General features: G+C 39.9%; 2 protein-coding genes across 6 annotated transcripts in view; one reads left to right on the forward strand and one right to left on the reverse strand.

Moving 5' to 3' along the window:
* The window catches only part of If (integrin subunit alpha inflated), a 70746-nt gene that overhangs the window by 228 nt on the left and 53674 nt on the right, over positions 1–16844 (forward strand). For 2 of the 3 annotated variants that reach the window (XM_071699357.1, XM_071699359.1), the window contains exons 1-2: positions 7221–7339; positions 9119–9903. In XM_071699357.1, coding sequence (XP_071555458.1) covers positions 9722–9903 — 182 coding nt within the window. In that variant the 5' untranslated portion in view covers positions 7221–7339; positions 9119–9721. Of the gene's footprint in view, positions 1–7220; positions 7340–9118; positions 9904–16844 lie in introns of those variants that run through there. The other variant, XM_071699358.1, reaches the window with a different exon arrangement.
* Positions 3534–13883, reverse strand: Wdr79 (WD repeat domain 79). 3 transcript variants are annotated; one of them, XM_071699365.1, is made up of 6 exons: positions 13867–13883; positions 6747–7018; positions 6100–6632; positions 5803–6035; positions 5466–5699; positions 3534–5388 (listed from the first exon to the last, which is right to left on the reverse strand). In XM_071699365.1, exons 2-6 carry the CDS (start codon positions 6984–6986, stop codon positions 5165–5167), a joined length of 1464 nt encoding a protein of 487 aa, XP_071555466.1. In that variant the 5' UTR covers positions 6987–7018; positions 13867–13883; the 3' UTR covers positions 3534–5164. The 3 variants fall into 3 exon arrangements, with proteins under 3 accessions (XP_071555466.1, XP_071555465.1, XP_071555464.1); XM_071699364.1 differs by lacking the exon at positions 13867–13883 and adding an exon at positions 7123–7172; XM_071699363.1 differs by lacking the exon at positions 13867–13883 and having other exon boundaries at positions 6747–7173.

Below are 16844 nucleotides of genomic sequence, written 5' to 3' on the forward strand. Positions count from 1 at the left end.
GTTTTTTGTTTAATTGTTAAAATGCCTTTACGTTGATTTTACTTTTTATTCGGTGTTATGCGCCTCCGTAAATATTTGTTTTAGATCTCCCACCTTAGATCTTGAATTAAAAATACGTTTATTCGATTTACGTGCAAAAAACGGTAAACGGAAAAAGAGCAGAAATTGTCGTTTAGCACTGGGAAAGGAGTAATTAAATGTTAAAAATGGAATTAAATAAAACGTTGAATAAAATGATATCAAATGAGTATATTCCTAAATGTAAGATAGATCTAAATATTTACCATGCAAATAGCATCTTCATTAAATATCATATATTTGTTGTATTTCCTCTGGGAAATTTTATTGCTTTTATATTTAAAATTAAGTGCTATAATGGTTAATGGCTTGATAGAACAATCTGCTGTACAGTTATAGTGAGAATTATTATTATATGAATAAAAAAATTCAATATAAAGATCAATAATTGGATATTAAAATATGTCTTGCAATATTAAATAATGTATTATAGTTTTATAGAAACTGAAATATCATATTGTAGTTTTATATATTAATAGTGAAAAAATATTTTTATACATATGTGCATTTGTAATAATATACATATTATATACGTATTTGTAATATATACATATTTTGGGAATAGGTCGTGCGTGAGAGGATTGGTTGATTAACGTCTATTCGAACTGTCTATTAATACTGTCTTTAATCACAAATTATTCCAAGTCGATACAGTTCACGCGGATACGTCTATACTCTAGCGAGTCGCAGTGTCGAATGCTTGTCTCTCTGTCCCCGGGATCTCGCGATCGTTTTCTCCTCTCCGGACTTCGTGTCCTTCGAAAAGTCGCTCGTCACGTCTCGATCGGTTTAACGTTAATTATAATTATTGTTTGTGTCTTGCCTTTACGTTCTCGCTTATCGTTACCTATGTTTATGTTTTCCCAATCTAACGTCTTTCCCTATTTTTCGATCTCGTTATTTCTTACTTTCGATTCGAGCTGTTTCGGTGATTAAATGTATGACGATATACTCGCCACAATATTATACAAACGACATGTAAGAGTTTCTAAGTATGCAATAGAGTGTATATTTGTTTTTTAAATGCATACATTTATACTGATCTTTTTTTTGATTGCTCTGTATTTATGTAAAATTGATTAAATTATGTAGTCGCAAGAACAAGAAACTTTTATTATTTTTAGCAGAGACTGTACCTACCGATGAGCGGATGAAGAAATTATTAAAATGGAAAGAAGAGCGTAACAGGAAGAAGAAACTGGAAGCCTCCATGAAGAAACCCGCTTTCAAAGTAGGCATCGTTCATCACTCTTTGTATTCTCCGGTGAGCAAGAGTGATGTATCAATTGCGAGAACACCGAAACCACAGAAAACAGAACATTCAAATTATATTCAAAAACGAATTACGAGGGCTACCGAGAAACGATTGCTTGCTAAAGCTGCTAAACAAGTAACAAGTGATCTAACTTCAGTGCCGACGAAACATCTCATGAATGTCAAAACGCCGACTTCTAATGCCAAGAAACAGAAATCATTCGCCCCACCTGATCACTGTTTTAGACCCCCGTCTGGTTTGCACAAGATACCTTTATTTGGTCGTGTACCGATGAAACAAACGCCACAAGACAAATACACACCGTCGCAGGAGTGTTCACAGACTTCTGATAGTACCACAAAGAATTTCCAAACTTCCACAGGTCCGAGGTTATCATCAAATGAGCAAAACTCGTCGCAGAAATTAAATGAATCGACCATTCGTGATTCAGATGAATTAAATGCAATTAAAACAGTAAGATCGTCATTGAAGGAGCAGACAAAGAATCAGACGGACATACAAGACGCCTTGCAGAAAGAAAAAAATTTTTCATCAAGCAGCACTGAAACAGAAACGCCACCGTCGCAAAAGTCTACTCCGGAATCTTTGGAGAAAGAAAATTGTTCTTTAGAAGATCTTATTGTTTTTTCACCGTATCTCACACGAAGCCGTGGGAAGAGGAATTCTAGAAAAGAGGTACAGCAACGGCTGGGCATTGGCCGTCCATCCGACGAAATTCCCACCAAAGACACGGTTATGCAAAATTTAAACATATGCGTGGAAGAGGAGGAACGCACAGCTCAGTACTTCAAGCTCCTTTTGAACAAAGAAACGGATAGACTCAAGGAGCTTTGTAAGAAATGGTTGGATATTGGATTAGAGAAGGATGTCCCAGAAGATGCTACGTATGAAATACAACAAGCGGTAGGGCAGACAAATTTGCTAATAAATAAAAAGTTCGAGAGATTTCGTAGCTTAGTGCAGGACTGCGAGACTGGTAAAGGAGAAATGCTGGTTACGTGCAGAGATCTTCAAGGATTTTGGGATATGACATACATGGAGGTCAAAGACTGTGAAACGCGATTTGAGAAATTGGAGCAACGTCGAAACAGAGAATGGAAGGAGGAGGAGGAGGAATACACAGTCACCAAGCCTGCCGTTAAAAAACGAATGCCTGTTAAAAAACAAATTGTATCATCAAAACCAAGTTCATTGCGATCATTAATCCTTGCTGCCAGAAAAAACAAAATGGAAGGAGAAACATTAAGCAAGGAAGATTTGTTGTTGCAAGCTACACATATAAATGAAAAACCGAGTAATAGAAAATTTTTTACTGAAGAGAACACTCGACGTAGTAGGAGATCTAAATCCCATGATCTTAACGATAGCAAGTCAACTCCTGTTCGACGTGAAAGCTCTAAAACAGGTTCCGTGCAATTTTCCGACAAATCTAAAAAAATGAGAAGTCCATTTGCAGCTATGAAAATAAGTCGAATGTGTAAGACACCCGAAGTTCAATTAGATGACACAGTGTCATACGTTAATTCCGATCAAACGCCGGGCAAGAGCATATTAAAGAAATCGGAAGAATTAGAAAATAAGGAAGCCCGTATAAAGTCCGCGCATAAAGTCAATTTTGATGATCAAGTGGTTCTAACGGAGGTCCCTCTTGATGAAGAAACACAGACTAAATTGAGTTTAGCTGCTGCATTAAACAGGATAGACAGTTTCGATTTGGATGAGATGTATCAATCGCCATCCATTCATGCTGAAAAAAGATTAAACTTTGAAGATTCTGACAGACTTGACGATCTGAATAAATCATTATCCGAGATACAAACAATAGGGAAGCGAAATAAACCTAGATCGTCCGTTCAGAATACTTTAGATAATATTATGCATCCACTTAACGACATAACATCTTCGGTATTTATTGAAGAATCATCGCCAAACAATGTGGAGATTATATCACCTAAGAAAAGCTTAAGAAATCTAGTTCAACACGAGGATGCATCAAACAGGAAACATGTAGATATTTTGTTTTCACCTCCAACACGAGCGAACAGAGATAACGAGATAGACATTACTACTGAAATTATTTCAAAAGACATGGGAGATCTTGATTTAGGATCAAGAGTACTTCGAAATAGGACTGTCCCGGCAAATAATACACCCAAAAGCAGTAGAACGAGCAAAATGGTAAGCTATAATGTTTTTTAATGATATTAATTACATTTTTCAGTTTAGCATTTATAACACTTGATATTAAATATAAAATAACATTCCGAATATTTTAATAAGAACCTTTTGTACAATTTTTTCTATACGTCTATTATGTACATATATCTAAAATATATTTATAATCTGTTAATTCTCGGAAGACGTAATCATTGAAAGGCTGTGGCTGAGTTATTTTTTACTTCCGTACTTTATTGGATGATCAAAAAGTCGCTTTGCGTAAACATAGTATAAAACAGCAGTTTTCAGGTTTTAGATTTTTTTACATTCTTGCTATATAAAGAGGACGCATGAGTAATCTTCAAAAACTAACGCATACTCATTGGGTCTTGGATGACCCAGCCACCGTCGACCAAAGATTAATTGACTAAATAAAAATTAACTGACAAAAGAAAAAAAATTTTGTTTTTCAGATGACTCCAAAAAGAGCAAGTAAAGAGGGAACTAAGAAGTCAAGTATGAAAAGTTCGTTAAAATTATCGCAAAAAGACGAAAACATGACACCAAGTAAAAGCAATACAATAGATATGGAGAATGTAACATTGACAGACAATATTGTTAAGAAAAGATCAGTTCGGAAAAGTGTTGCATTTGATGGTAAAAATCTTTAAATATCTTATCATATATGTTATAAGTATACGTTTAGCTACACCATATTCCATATACATGTATAATTGTATTTTGTTATAACAGAAACTTGCGTAGGATGTGCCGAAAGTAAACCAGTGCTACCTATGACTCCTCATACAGTACGTCGTAACAAGACGCCTTTGAGACAGAGTCGAAGCAAACAAATTGATGAAGATCTTATATCGTGGGAAACGCCAGATAAAAAACATCGTGAGTTCTAGTAATGTATTACATATAATAATCATATAAAAAATATTTATCAAAACTTATTTGTTTTAGCTCATCGTAGGAGTACTAGATCTCAGTCAGATAAATTTTAGTATCTTTTTACATATTATGTATTTATATGTTGTATTTATATAAATGGAAACCTGACATATATAACGAAGATTTTTACATATATAATGACATCTAATGTGTTATGTATGCATGTAACAAATGTATTATAAAATATTCCATTTATTTTGTTTAATGTAATTTAAGAGATATTCAATATAGTGAGATTTTTATAATGTTTTCAATTTCATATCCATTACTTAGATTTTATTAGCATTTACAATAGTCTTAGATACTTTTAAATACTGACATTCATAATATTTCGTTGTAAAAAGATACTTATGGAATAAAAAAGGAAAATAGAACATGAATAAAGCATATTCCATAAAATTAATGTAATTTAAGATTAATTGAAATACAAGTATGTACAAATATTTACAGTCTAGTATGGATTCCCGAAATGGATTACTGTTTACTTTATATATTTTTTTTCGCTTACAATCTTTACTTCCAATTAATCTCGTATAAAATTGAGGTATACATGAGATGAGAGTCGAAATCGAAGGCAGGACCGCTTTCACAGAAAGCTACACATTATCTCAAGTATGTAGTCTTGTTTTTATTCTGTTCAACGCGCAAACTATTCATAATTCATATGTAAATCAAAAGTTATCTAAAGCTGCGTTATCAAGAGGCCCACCATAATCTCACGCTATTGTCTCTATGTTTATTTTCAATACCACATTGCCTTTGTCCAGAACTGGTTGCTATTACAGGTAATCTTGTGTGTAAGCTTATTCCATTTATACAATCTTTGGACAGTCTTATTTTATATTTTGGATACAAATCCTCTTCGTTATAATCTGTAATTTCCGGCAATTCCCACACAACGATATTTCCATCAACACCGCCTATGGAATATGTAATATTAATAGAGTACATTATATCATGCACTTATTACTTGTCATTTTGTGTTTATTGAACTAACCAGAGATTATTTGTTTACTGTCAGGCGTAATAGCAATTTGTATTCTTTGATTGGTATCCGATTGCCTTCCTTCGAGGGAATAAAGAACATTTCCAGGATTACGGAGGTCCCAACATAAAAATTCACTATTTTTCCGGACAACAGAGAACAACTTCATTCCGCAAGGGCTAAATTCAACTTGTGTTACACCACTCCCAGTCTGAAAAGTGCACAATGGTCCGTCTTTGTACAAACCTTCGAATATAAAAAAGAAAAATTACATATAGCTATAGACATAATTAAAATATATAATTTATTACATCCTATGTAATCGATATTATCACAGGTGGATACATACCAATACATTTGGAATATGTGCCAAAGGCAACTAAGCCTGGCATGAATGGATTTTCACGGATACACGAGACCAATCCTATCATATTTGGAAAATTGTGTTTAAATTGAATGTCACTTGTCTGACGTCCAGGACGGTCCGTGTCGAAGGTTCTTACAGCGTTCTTGAAACCACACCATATCTCCCTTCCTGAATCCACAAATTGAACGCTGATAGATGCCTCTACTTCGTCAACTCTGAAAACAGACGCACTCTTGCAAAGTTGCATTGAGAGTAAGCAAAAGTAATGCTACTACTAACTGATTGTAAGCTCGATACGTGGCACGCAATTCTCCTGTAAATGCATCCCACAGATGAATAGGACTCTCTCTGCTGGTACTAAGAAAGCAGCACGTCGCAGGTTCGCGCGAATCCATAAAAGGATACCAGCAAGTGTCGTATGTGAGGCCGCCTTCCTTAATTGTCAAAGCAGACGTGAAGTTGGTCTGTATGAAATCAGATGGAACCTGGCCAGAGTATAATTCTCTGGGAAGCTCGTAAATGCGTATCTTGAAGTCTTCTGATGGTACAAGTAAGCATGTTCCGTCCGGCGACCACTGGCAACCTTTCGTAAAATTCTCATGCAAGTTTGTGGGCTGGTATTCCTCAGTAGCTACACATAATACCCTCGGCGCTGTGGACCAGTTATACTTATAGACGCAGGTAGAATTTACTGAGCTAGTATCTTCCGAAACTACATTTCTTGGCTCTGTGATATTTGTAGCTTCATTGTCCCTTGTTTGCTCCGATATCTCAAGACTTACTATTTGTTCTGGCGATGTATCGCACGTTACCTATAATTTGAAGACTGATTATTTTACAATTTGCTCAAGTAATATGGATCTGTCACAATTAGTTTTATCAATTTATAAGATATGTTTGCCTGTCAATATCTATCTCAAACTTACTTGTGACTGTGAAGAGGCGAGAAAGTCAGTTTTATTCGGAATTACACTAGATTCCAAACGAGTTCCTGCATTTGTCTGACTGCAAGAGTCTTCGGTCGGTACGAATAAATCCGGTTGCACCTGACTAGCATCACAAGTTTCGCTTTCTGCATCGTTTTCGACTGTCTCGTGATTTCCATTTAAACGTGTTGTTATCGGCGAATGCGATTCAACAGCGGTTTCTTCACATTCTATCTCCATTGTTTATTGTACGAGAACACGGATCTCCTTTTCTAGAAATTTGTTTATATGTACGGGAATGTTTTCAGCACGCGCAGTGCTTTATTTTTTTGAACTGTTAGATTGTCCCTTGCATAACAAAATATATTTCGAATACCGTGGAATGCCGCTGAAACGGCTCTAAAGTCAGGTTAGGAATTGCAGTCAGCTTAGGTTAGGTTAAATCACGCGTGCATTTTAGTTACGAGATTATACGTTCGAGTGCGTTGCGTTCGTTTACGAAAGTGTTTTTTTCGCGAGTAATTTATTCGGACTGAACACTGAACTTACAACTTACAATTAGCCGATGCGTCGACTAATTACATATTTTAAAGGTATTTAACTTAAACATTGATTACATCTCAAAACTCTTCCTGCAAAATACAAACGATCTCTCGTGCAAAAACATTCGTTTAATTTTATGTCGGCTAGCTACATAACCATGGGAACTTTCCAGCAAGTGACACAAGACACAAGTCGACATGTCATTCTTTCTTTTTTGGCAATGAGTAAACGTAGCTAGCCGACATAAATAAATTAAACGAACGTTTTTGCACGAGCTCTCCATAGCGCCATAGCGTAAAAATAAATAATTAATTAAAAGTATATGGACCGCCATACCTTTTTGCATTACATTTTAAAAACTTTCGTACGAAACACAAATGATTTTATAAGGAAATTATTTAAATCATTAATTGTCGATTAATGCCCATTTATATCAATACAGATTAGCTTTAATCACGGCTTAACTTACTTTTTATCTCTTTCTAATATTTAGAACTAGAAAAAAAGATAAAAAGTAAATTAAATCAAAATTAAAGTTAATCTACATTGATAGAAATGGACATAAGTCGGGAAATGCGTATAATTTAATATGAATTTATTTAATGGTTTCGTGTGTGTATATCTTATGTGATTGCAGGATTCAAGGTCGCTGCTTACATGTAAGGCATCTTATGTGAAAGAAATTTTTTATTTAGTGTTCTCCTTTTTCTGCTTCTCCTCTGCAAAAAGAAGACTAAAAGTTTTGAAGCTTTAAGAACTCGACGTTTCGAAACCGGGAGCGTGAGAACGGAATTCAGATTCACTGAATCTTGGCCGAGATTGTGCATACGTGTCACATGTAGCGACGTTTATATCACGAAATGAAGTTTTTCCGAGTTCAGTTATATTCTAGAGAAAATTAAGGGTTTCGTCGAGAAGATACGTTGAAGAAATGTTTGCGTGTTAACATCATAAATCTTTTTGTTATAGTAAAGAGTAAAAAATCCCGGTAGCGATCGGCAAGCGTTGATATCTAATCAAAACTGACCCTATGTATCGGGTCAGTCTATGAGTAACGCAGTAATTTTACATAATTTGAAATAATAGAGAGAATAAATTATTCTGCAAATTGTACTGCAGTAGGTAATATAAATGGAATATACAATTTAATTGAAAAAAGAGAGAGAGAAAGAGAGAAAGGGGAAGAAAAAAGTTATATAAAATGAGGGAAAGTTGATAAAAATTTATTCAACAGTTCTTTTATTATTGTTTGTCAAACAAAAAAGATGCATTGTCAATACTTATTTTAGACGTTTTTATTTATAATTTTTATATAATATATTTTAATGTACGTATATATGTTTAAATATCTTTATATATTTTATATACATATATGCGATATCGATTTACGTATTACGTGGCACATAAAGGAAATATTCTGAATCTACTGCGATTCAGAGATCATTCAAGACGGCTTTAGTTACGGGCATATCAAAATATGCAGCGTATAAAATCACTAATGGTATTCTATTCTGAATTACGATCGCGAGTCATACACTGTTAAATATTAAAGGATGAAACTTAAATCAGTATCTTTGTGTTAAATAACATTTTTACTATCATGTGTGTTGAAGTTTATTATTTTACCACGAAACAGTATTATTTTAACTTAAAATAGGTTTAGTTAAATTAATATTGTTTCAGTTAAATTAACGACATTTTAGTAGAAGTATCAGCGACTTATAGGAATGGTTAAAAATGACTCAAATTGAGTATAATTTGACACTACAAATTTAACAGTAGATCGTTTTAAGCAGAATGTAATTCCCCTTTTCTCCTCTTTTTTTCAGTTCCTCTTGGCTCTTAACGTATAATCATGATACGCCGTAAGAGGAATCGGTTTACGGATTGGTAGCAGCGCAACCGACGTCTCGCAGCCGACGACGTCGCGTCGCGACGCGACGCGCGTCGGCCGAGAACGCTCCGGCGGAGCCGGGCGCCGCGCCGTGGGTGGGAGTCCTCGAGGAGCCGCGCGAGTGAGCGAAGCGAAGACTACCCGAAAGAGCCGTGCTCCACTCAGTCTGTCCGCGGGCGTCCGTCAAGCAGACTTCTCCGGCTCTCTGTCTCCCTCCCTCTCTCCCTCGCTCGCTCCCACCCTTGACGGGTCTCGGAACTCGAGGGCCTCGCGGAAGACACATGTCGTCGGTGCTGGTGGTGCAGCTGCTACCGGCTAACCCGCGTGACCGTGCGCGTTAACGTTAACACGAATTCACGACGTTCTTCTAGTCCCGACATCGCGTCGCGTCCACGTATCGCGTGTGCTATTATTTAAAAAAAATTTCTTCTTTTTCGTTCTTCTCTATCGCGCGATCGGTTCTCATATATGAAAGTGAGTCGACACGGTGACAGAGTGCTCGCAGTGCGACCAGTGATACGCCAGACCAGCGGACAGGATGTGGTCGACGAGGTTTCTCTGGGGTCTCCTCGTCGGGCTCGCGATCGTCGGCTCGCCGATCCAGCACGTCGCCGACGGCTTCAACGTCGAGACGAAGCACTATGCGGTGTATCGTATGGAGGAGAGGTCCATGTTCGGGTTCGCCGTGTCGACGTACCGTGACAAATACGCCCGCGGATGGTGAGTCTCTCCTTTTGTTTTTCTTCATCGCAAAATCACCGAGATACGAGAAACAAAATAATAAACGCCGCCTAATCTTGACATCAGTACCATTGATTAAACTGTGGCGTCTTGAACCTTCGCTGCCGTTAAACATGCGGCAGTTTGCCGGCGTGGGCATATCGCGATAGGGAAATATTTGGAAATATACGTAATTTAGATGAAGATTAAGTCCTGAGATCGTGAGGGAAAACTATTGATCGTTAAATGCGTCATGGGGCGAATCTTATTCGTCATCTTTAAAAAGACGTAGCGTAATTCGATGACACACGGAGTGAAGGGGCAGTGTTATTGCATTCCCATATCTGTGTCGCGTTGCATATACTATATATGCTAAATAATCTCATATATTCCTCAAGATTTATTGCAGTACATTAAAGCGATGCGCGAAGCGATGCAGAGAAACACATGATAACGCAGACATGATAACACTATAATGCAGACAATTGATAAGCAACTTGAGTCATGATTAGCTCAGTTTTCAATACATTTCTAACAAAAAATTTTTAGATAATTAAAAATGCTACATAGATAATAGGATAAATACTGGTAATGGAATTGGGTAAATGCTTTCCTTAAATAGGTAAATTAACTCGTTAGCCAGGTGTTTGACTCATTGCTTGATTACACACACGATTGAGTCACCCGACTGTCGCGAAATAGGAAATATTGGACGTTTTAAATTACCGTACGACTCGTTTGCCAGGATCATTACGATAAAATCATTTTAGACTACAGATCTTTTCCATAAAACGATTGTACACATTTCACAGGGAACATATATATTTATTTATAAAAAAAAAAGATTAAAAATCTCTCCGATTAACTTTGACGCGTTTTTAACGAGATTTTTACGAAAGCAGCGTTTCATGCTGTTACATCTCTTGTTACGAAATAAATGTCGTCAGTCGTGCGCAAATAAAAATAACGGCCACCCCTCGTTCGAGATACCATTCGGCGGGATAAAGGTTTTCATCTCGTGTTTCATTTCGGGCTTTAATAACGAGCGATATAATCCTCTGTCTATCACCGATAAGTATTCTTCGGGGGACGCTCGCAACCCCTAGAGACGTCCTCTCCTCCTGCCGCGATCTGGCATGCGAACGGTGAACGTGCTCGTTCTCGAATTTCGTGACTCACGCTCGCGACGGGCCACGAATAAACGTTTCTGCTCCTGGCTCCCGTAGGTCGTCGGTGGGCGACGATTATAAATAATATCGGCGAAACGGGGAAACGCGGCTAATAGCGCCGCCCGCATCGTCGGAGATCCACGGGAAAATCGACGTCGATGCCAATGGCGACACAATGGGGACGTTGCATCCGAGGCCGGCCTGCACTATTCGCGAGCGATTAGCGATCAGCCGTGAAACGGGCACGCTTATATTCCCACAATGCAAGATTTCCTCGGTGATAGGAAAAAAAAATGATTTCTATACAGGGAAACCTAACGCTATTAAAAATTCGACCTAGCATCATATTATTATAAGTACGTCCGATCGCAGCATCTCATTTTCACGCAGCATTCTAAGAGGATCGCGTCACCTCGATCGTCACTGTTTCCGAAGGGGATGAGGAAGACGTTTAAAAAAGGAAATGTTACTTAAATGACGAAACAGTGGTCACACGCGTTAGCGACAAGGAGGGGAAACGTCGGCGCGAGGAAGGCCGCGCAGGAAGTCCGGATTACACCCGAGGCCTTACGGGAGCCGCGCGTTTCTCTCGTGGGCGCTTATATTTAGGCCAGCTCGGTGCGAGCTTTACGAGCGCCCGCGTTCGCGCGCTCGTTAATTCCGCCGTTCACGGGGATTAAAGCGCCCGATCGCCATCAATCCTCGGAATAGAACACGGGACCCCGTGGCATTTGTACGCGCCCACCTCTCTCTCGATCATTCGGCGCGATCGATTTCCGTCGTTCGCTCGCGCGCGCGCGCGCGCGCAGTTATCCGATATCGCGAGTTTTTAACTCGGGATCTAAAATTACGTCTCTCCCGTACTTTGCAGAAACGTAGCGCGAGTGAACCATAATTGGATCGGGGGACAGATTTTGAGTCTCGCGTCGCTCGTGCAGCAGAAAGTAATGAATTATTTTTTTTTCTCCCGCTTCTTCGCGAATTCAGCGTCACCGGACGTACGTGGATTTTAGGTGCGGCGATCTGATGAGGTACGATTGATTCGTCCGTGAGGCATTTCGTGATGCAGGACGTTAGGTCAACTGCATGCGGCGTGGGCGGTTCGTCACCCTCGCGCCGCTCCGATTAATATCTTCGTAATCTGCGCGTTCGATCTATTACGATCCGCTACGTGACGTCGTCCTTTCGGGCTTTCTGAATGAACCGATCGGGGGGGGGCGCTGAAAGAACGTGCTTTGTTTCAACAACATCCGGACGAATTTTAAAATCTGTTTCCTTCCCTCGATCATCGACATTAACGATATCCGAGAAGTGATATACGAACGGAGGAGTAAACGCGAACTCCGGGGGAATCTTGTTTCGGAGGGAAGACTGAATTGAGATCCCGGCCTCCCGTCGCGGCCTCATGCATATGATTGGGAGCAGTACTTATTCATCTCGCATCCGATATGCCACCTAATATCTACGCGCGAGCGCTCTAAAGTATCGCACAATGTGCCATTACCACCGGCGGCGGTAATCTCCTCCATATATCTACCCGGTCGTACATATATTCATGTATAATCCCGGCCTCGTTTACCATTCATAAAAAAAATGTAATGCGATTACAATCGCGGCTCGCGCACGGCGCGAACACACGGCGCTGCCGTGTAAATCTTACGGGAAATTGAAACTCGGATATACTTAACTCCGCGTGGCCATCTGCGTAACAAAAAAAAAAAATCACCTAATACTTTTTATCGCGATCAGTTGCGCGCGTAATTTTATTACACGCCCGTTAATTCCCCGCCCGCTCTTCGGAGGATAGAGAACTCTCGAAATCGTTTGTTGATTTATCGGCGCTTAAATTTAATATGCCTGCGCAATTTTGTGATTCAGCTCGGGGCATGATGCGGCTCGTAGACAAGCACGAGGAAGCCCGGCCGAGAGTAAAGTGTATAAATGTCAGCGTATAGCAGAACACGTATTGTGTGATTCATTGCGCGATCGCCATCGACGATCGTGTCTTTAAGAGGCGAATTCAGTCACGACCGCGTGGCCGCACGGGTAAAGAGGAACAAATGGGAAGATCGAGTCACGCGCGTCGTCTCCCGGGCGTACCGATGACTCGTCCATTTCCCGAATTTGCCGATCGTGTACGCGGAAACCTGCCTGATGCGACCGCGAGCCGCGTACTAAATATAGAAATTATTTCACGACGGCGAAGTCACGGCGGAGCTGAACGTCGATAAGCCGTCGTCGCAGTCGTGAGGCGCGTTCAAGGCGAAATGTCAGGAATGGCGCGATATCGCCCGCTGTTCCCATCGTCGCTTATTACCGATCAGATTAACGCCTCGGGTAGAAGGTTACTCCAATTATTGCGAACGAAGCTGCACGATTATGATAAGTTAATTATACACAATGCATCTAAATTATGCTATTTCTTGGATAACTTGCATAAAGATCGGCTATAACTTGTACAGAGCTCGTGTAACATCGCTTACTTCTTGTAGGACGGGATATTATAATATGAAAGATTTTATGCAGTATAAAAGCAAATAACAATTTTTCGCCAAGAAGTTAAAAGGGAATACGTTGAAAACAAATATGTTCGCGATTCTGTTCTCGAGGTATCTCCGTACGAAATCGACCTTACTGCATCGCACGAATACATATATCAGCGACGACGTTGAAATGCATGTAAACGATTTCATGACGCGACGTCTCGCGAACAAAGTAAACACGCCGATAATCGCTATTCAGAACGAAATTAACGCCCCTCCCATTGTTCAGTCGGATGATTGAAATCACTAACTTGACACACGCGTCACAACACAACGGAGCGAAGATATCGCTGGACCATTTCTTCGGAGAGAGAAATTGACTCTCCTTTGTAAGCTCCTATCGTGCGAAACGCTTCGCGTTGATATTCCGGGAAGCGTAGTCGTCTTATCATCGGCCGCTTCCATGTGATAAGCACACGGCACGGCTAATCATCACAGTGAGCTTCATTTCTGCGCAAGACGATGCTGTGCACGAGAATATTGGATATTGTGAAATTGGAGAAAATATTAGATGTTATGAAGCCAAAGAGATAATATTAGATATATTATGGAAACTTTTCCTGGATGAACTGAGAACAAAAAAACTTGCTATATGATGAGACATGAGTGTCATCTTCTTTATATTATTATGTAAGCTTATATTTTCTACAATTATACGAAGATAACAGCAATCAATCTCTTTCTCGCTGTTGACTTCCAATCCCCCGTATGCGTCACAGGTCGGTTCATTCAACGAGCGTTCGCGCACGACGGCGTTACGTTCGTCCGCATAAAAAGTGCGGTGCTTACGACGCGTGTCGGGACAGAGGAGGAAATGAGGATTCAATTTCCTCGTCGCTTCCGGCTGGGCGAAATGAAAGTCGAGACCGATCGAGCCCGAGCGTCACTCGGTCATCGTGTATTTTTTTTTCGCATTCCTCTCTTATAATTTATTCGCGTCATATCCCATCCAGCGCGCGATTATACCGTACACTTATAGCTATAACTTCGGACGTCGCGAAAGTTCGCCGTTTGTGGCACAGCTCGAAGCACCGTGATGCACGATGATTGTGCGAGCATCTTTGGCCGTTGGAGTCTCGTAAGCGGAGATTTAAAGCGGCGGCTTACAAAGCGATCGCCGGTGTCACAACCTCCCGGATGAGTTATGGGACGCGCGAAATTGTCGCTATCGCAAAAACGCGGAGTGGCGAAAGTGCATAAAAAAAAACAGGCATGAGTGATATTCCGTGAGGCGTTATCGGCCTTTCGCTTTATATTACCATGCGACATCGAATTAATTTACGTTGTCAACCATCTCCCAAAGAAGTAACGGGAGTATATCGGTCATATTACGTTTTGTAAGATGGCTAAAATCTCGCTTACCTCGTTGTACTTATCGCAAAAAAGTCAGATTTGTCCCAGCAAACATCAATTAACAGTAACATTATATCAATATTATAATTTCCTAACATAATTTCCTTAACAATGTAACTGTTATGTGCAACATGTGTTGTATCATACTTATGTTGTTGAGCGGGGAAATTATAATATTTATGTAATGTCACTGTTTGCTGGGGTAAAATGCGTGTAGAGCAGCTCGCGTGTTTCAACTTTTACCGTCATTCATATCTCTTATTCACCATCTATGGTTCACCTTATTTTACCCGACGCCCACCGACGCATGCCTACCACACCTTGGAACTGATTATTAATCCGCGATAGACGTCAGACGATCGATATAGATGCAGGTTGATGACGGATGAAAAATTGTCATTCTTCCATATATTCCTTAGTGATTGCCGATTTTGAAAATATAAATTTCATATCAGCATTTTTGCTATTTTTCAGGAAACAATCAATTTTTTTCACGAAACTCTTTATAATCTCGAGAATTATTGCTCGCGGCAGCCTCATTTTTTCGGACTGCAACGTTACAATGAAAGGTCGTTCGATTCTTTTTTGCCTCCGAAAATCGAGACGGACGGATCCCGAGAGAACGCGAAGGGATGAGAGAGACCGAGGGAGGGAAAAGAAGCAGAAGGTAATGAGGATCGCGTGAGGCACGTGCCCAAAGCTCGGACCATGTCATTATGCAGACGAGAGTCGGCAGCCTCGAGGCCTGTTACCTTTACCTGCCTGCCTGCCTGCACGCGTGCAGCACGCATACATGCGTACGGGATACGGACGGTTATATCGCGACGGCACGCGAGGATCATCTCGCCGTAACGCATTAAATTCGTAACCCCTCGGACTTGAATATAATATAGTTTCACGGACAGAGTACGGGGTGTCTCTCGCAAGGCGATACCCGGTCGTTGGATGGTAACTCGAATTGGCTGGTCGGGACGATGTGTCGGTGTCACGTTGCGCTACCGAGAGTGATTCATGATTCGGTCGGAATCGCAAATGTGACTACGCTCGCGGACGTGTCACGTATAATAACTCACGATTAAGGTAATGGATAAGCGATTATGCGAAATGAGTTTGCAATCGCTCACTAAGGATATAACCGTAGTCTTTAAACGATCGTAAATATCAAATCTCTTATTATCTGATAAAGTTATCACACAGAGAGCTATACACGCTTATAATTTTAAGTAAATCACTTTGATCGTCGTCTCATATATCGAGGCGCTTATGTGATTAACATTATACGATACATCAAGAGATTACAATGCGCCAGAAAGAAAACTGTTAAAATATATCACTTTGTCGTAATTTCGTTACTTGCCTCGAATACAATAATTGAAATAAATCAAATTTTCCACTCGCGCGTCGATTAAACTTTTTCGACGTGCAACTTCTTCGTGCGACAACAGCATGAAGTGTGACGGATGCTTGATATTTCCCAGAACGAAAAATATATTGCATCCAAAAACTTTATGTGTCCATCGACAGTTTTTTTCTCGACGGGATGCGGATACACAACATGCGCGGTCAGTTCTGCTCGCCATATGGCCACGGTACGTCAACGTGTCACTCCCTCGAAACTGCATTGTTCCTTCTGACTACGTTTGACATATGTTTCCCCTTTTATCGAAGTTCATGAAGGAGATCCGTCGTGGCCTAACCAACGGAAAAACAATTTGCAGGTCCTATTCAGGAGATTTATAGTTCCCTTGACAATCCCATTTTTTGTTCCCTCGAAATATAATCTTCACTCGAAGAGTACCATGTAATCTAAAGACATTTGTGAACATTTGTCTAAGGTCTTTCAGTGCGAAGTGAAATTTGTTGTTTAATTACTTTT

The sequence above is a fragment of the Temnothorax nylanderi genome, unplaced genomic scaffold, assembly GCF_030848795.1.
Source record: "Temnothorax nylanderi isolate EJ_2023f unplaced genomic scaffold, tnyl_v1.0 TNYL_tig0018_pilon, whole genome shotgun sequence".
Classification (NCBI taxonomy): domain Eukaryota; kingdom Metazoa; phylum Arthropoda; class Insecta; order Hymenoptera; family Formicidae; genus Temnothorax; species Temnothorax nylanderi.

What these genes read in the sequence shown, in the direction of transcription:
- Wdr79 (XM_071699365.1), bottom strand. Translation starts at nt 6,986, where the DNA reads ATGGAGATAGAATGTGAAGAAACCGCTGTTGAATCGCATTCGCCGATA. An exon ending in ACGTATCGAGCTTACAATCA is followed by an intron (nt 6,036 to 6,099) that starts GTTAGTAGTAGC and finishes GTCTGTTTTCAG; the next exon opens with AGTTGACGAAGTAGAGGCAT. An exon ending in CACATATTCCAAATGTATTG is followed by an intron (nt 5,700 to 5,802) that starts GTATGTATCCAC and finishes TTATATTCGAAG; the next exon opens with GTTTGTACAAAGACGGACCA.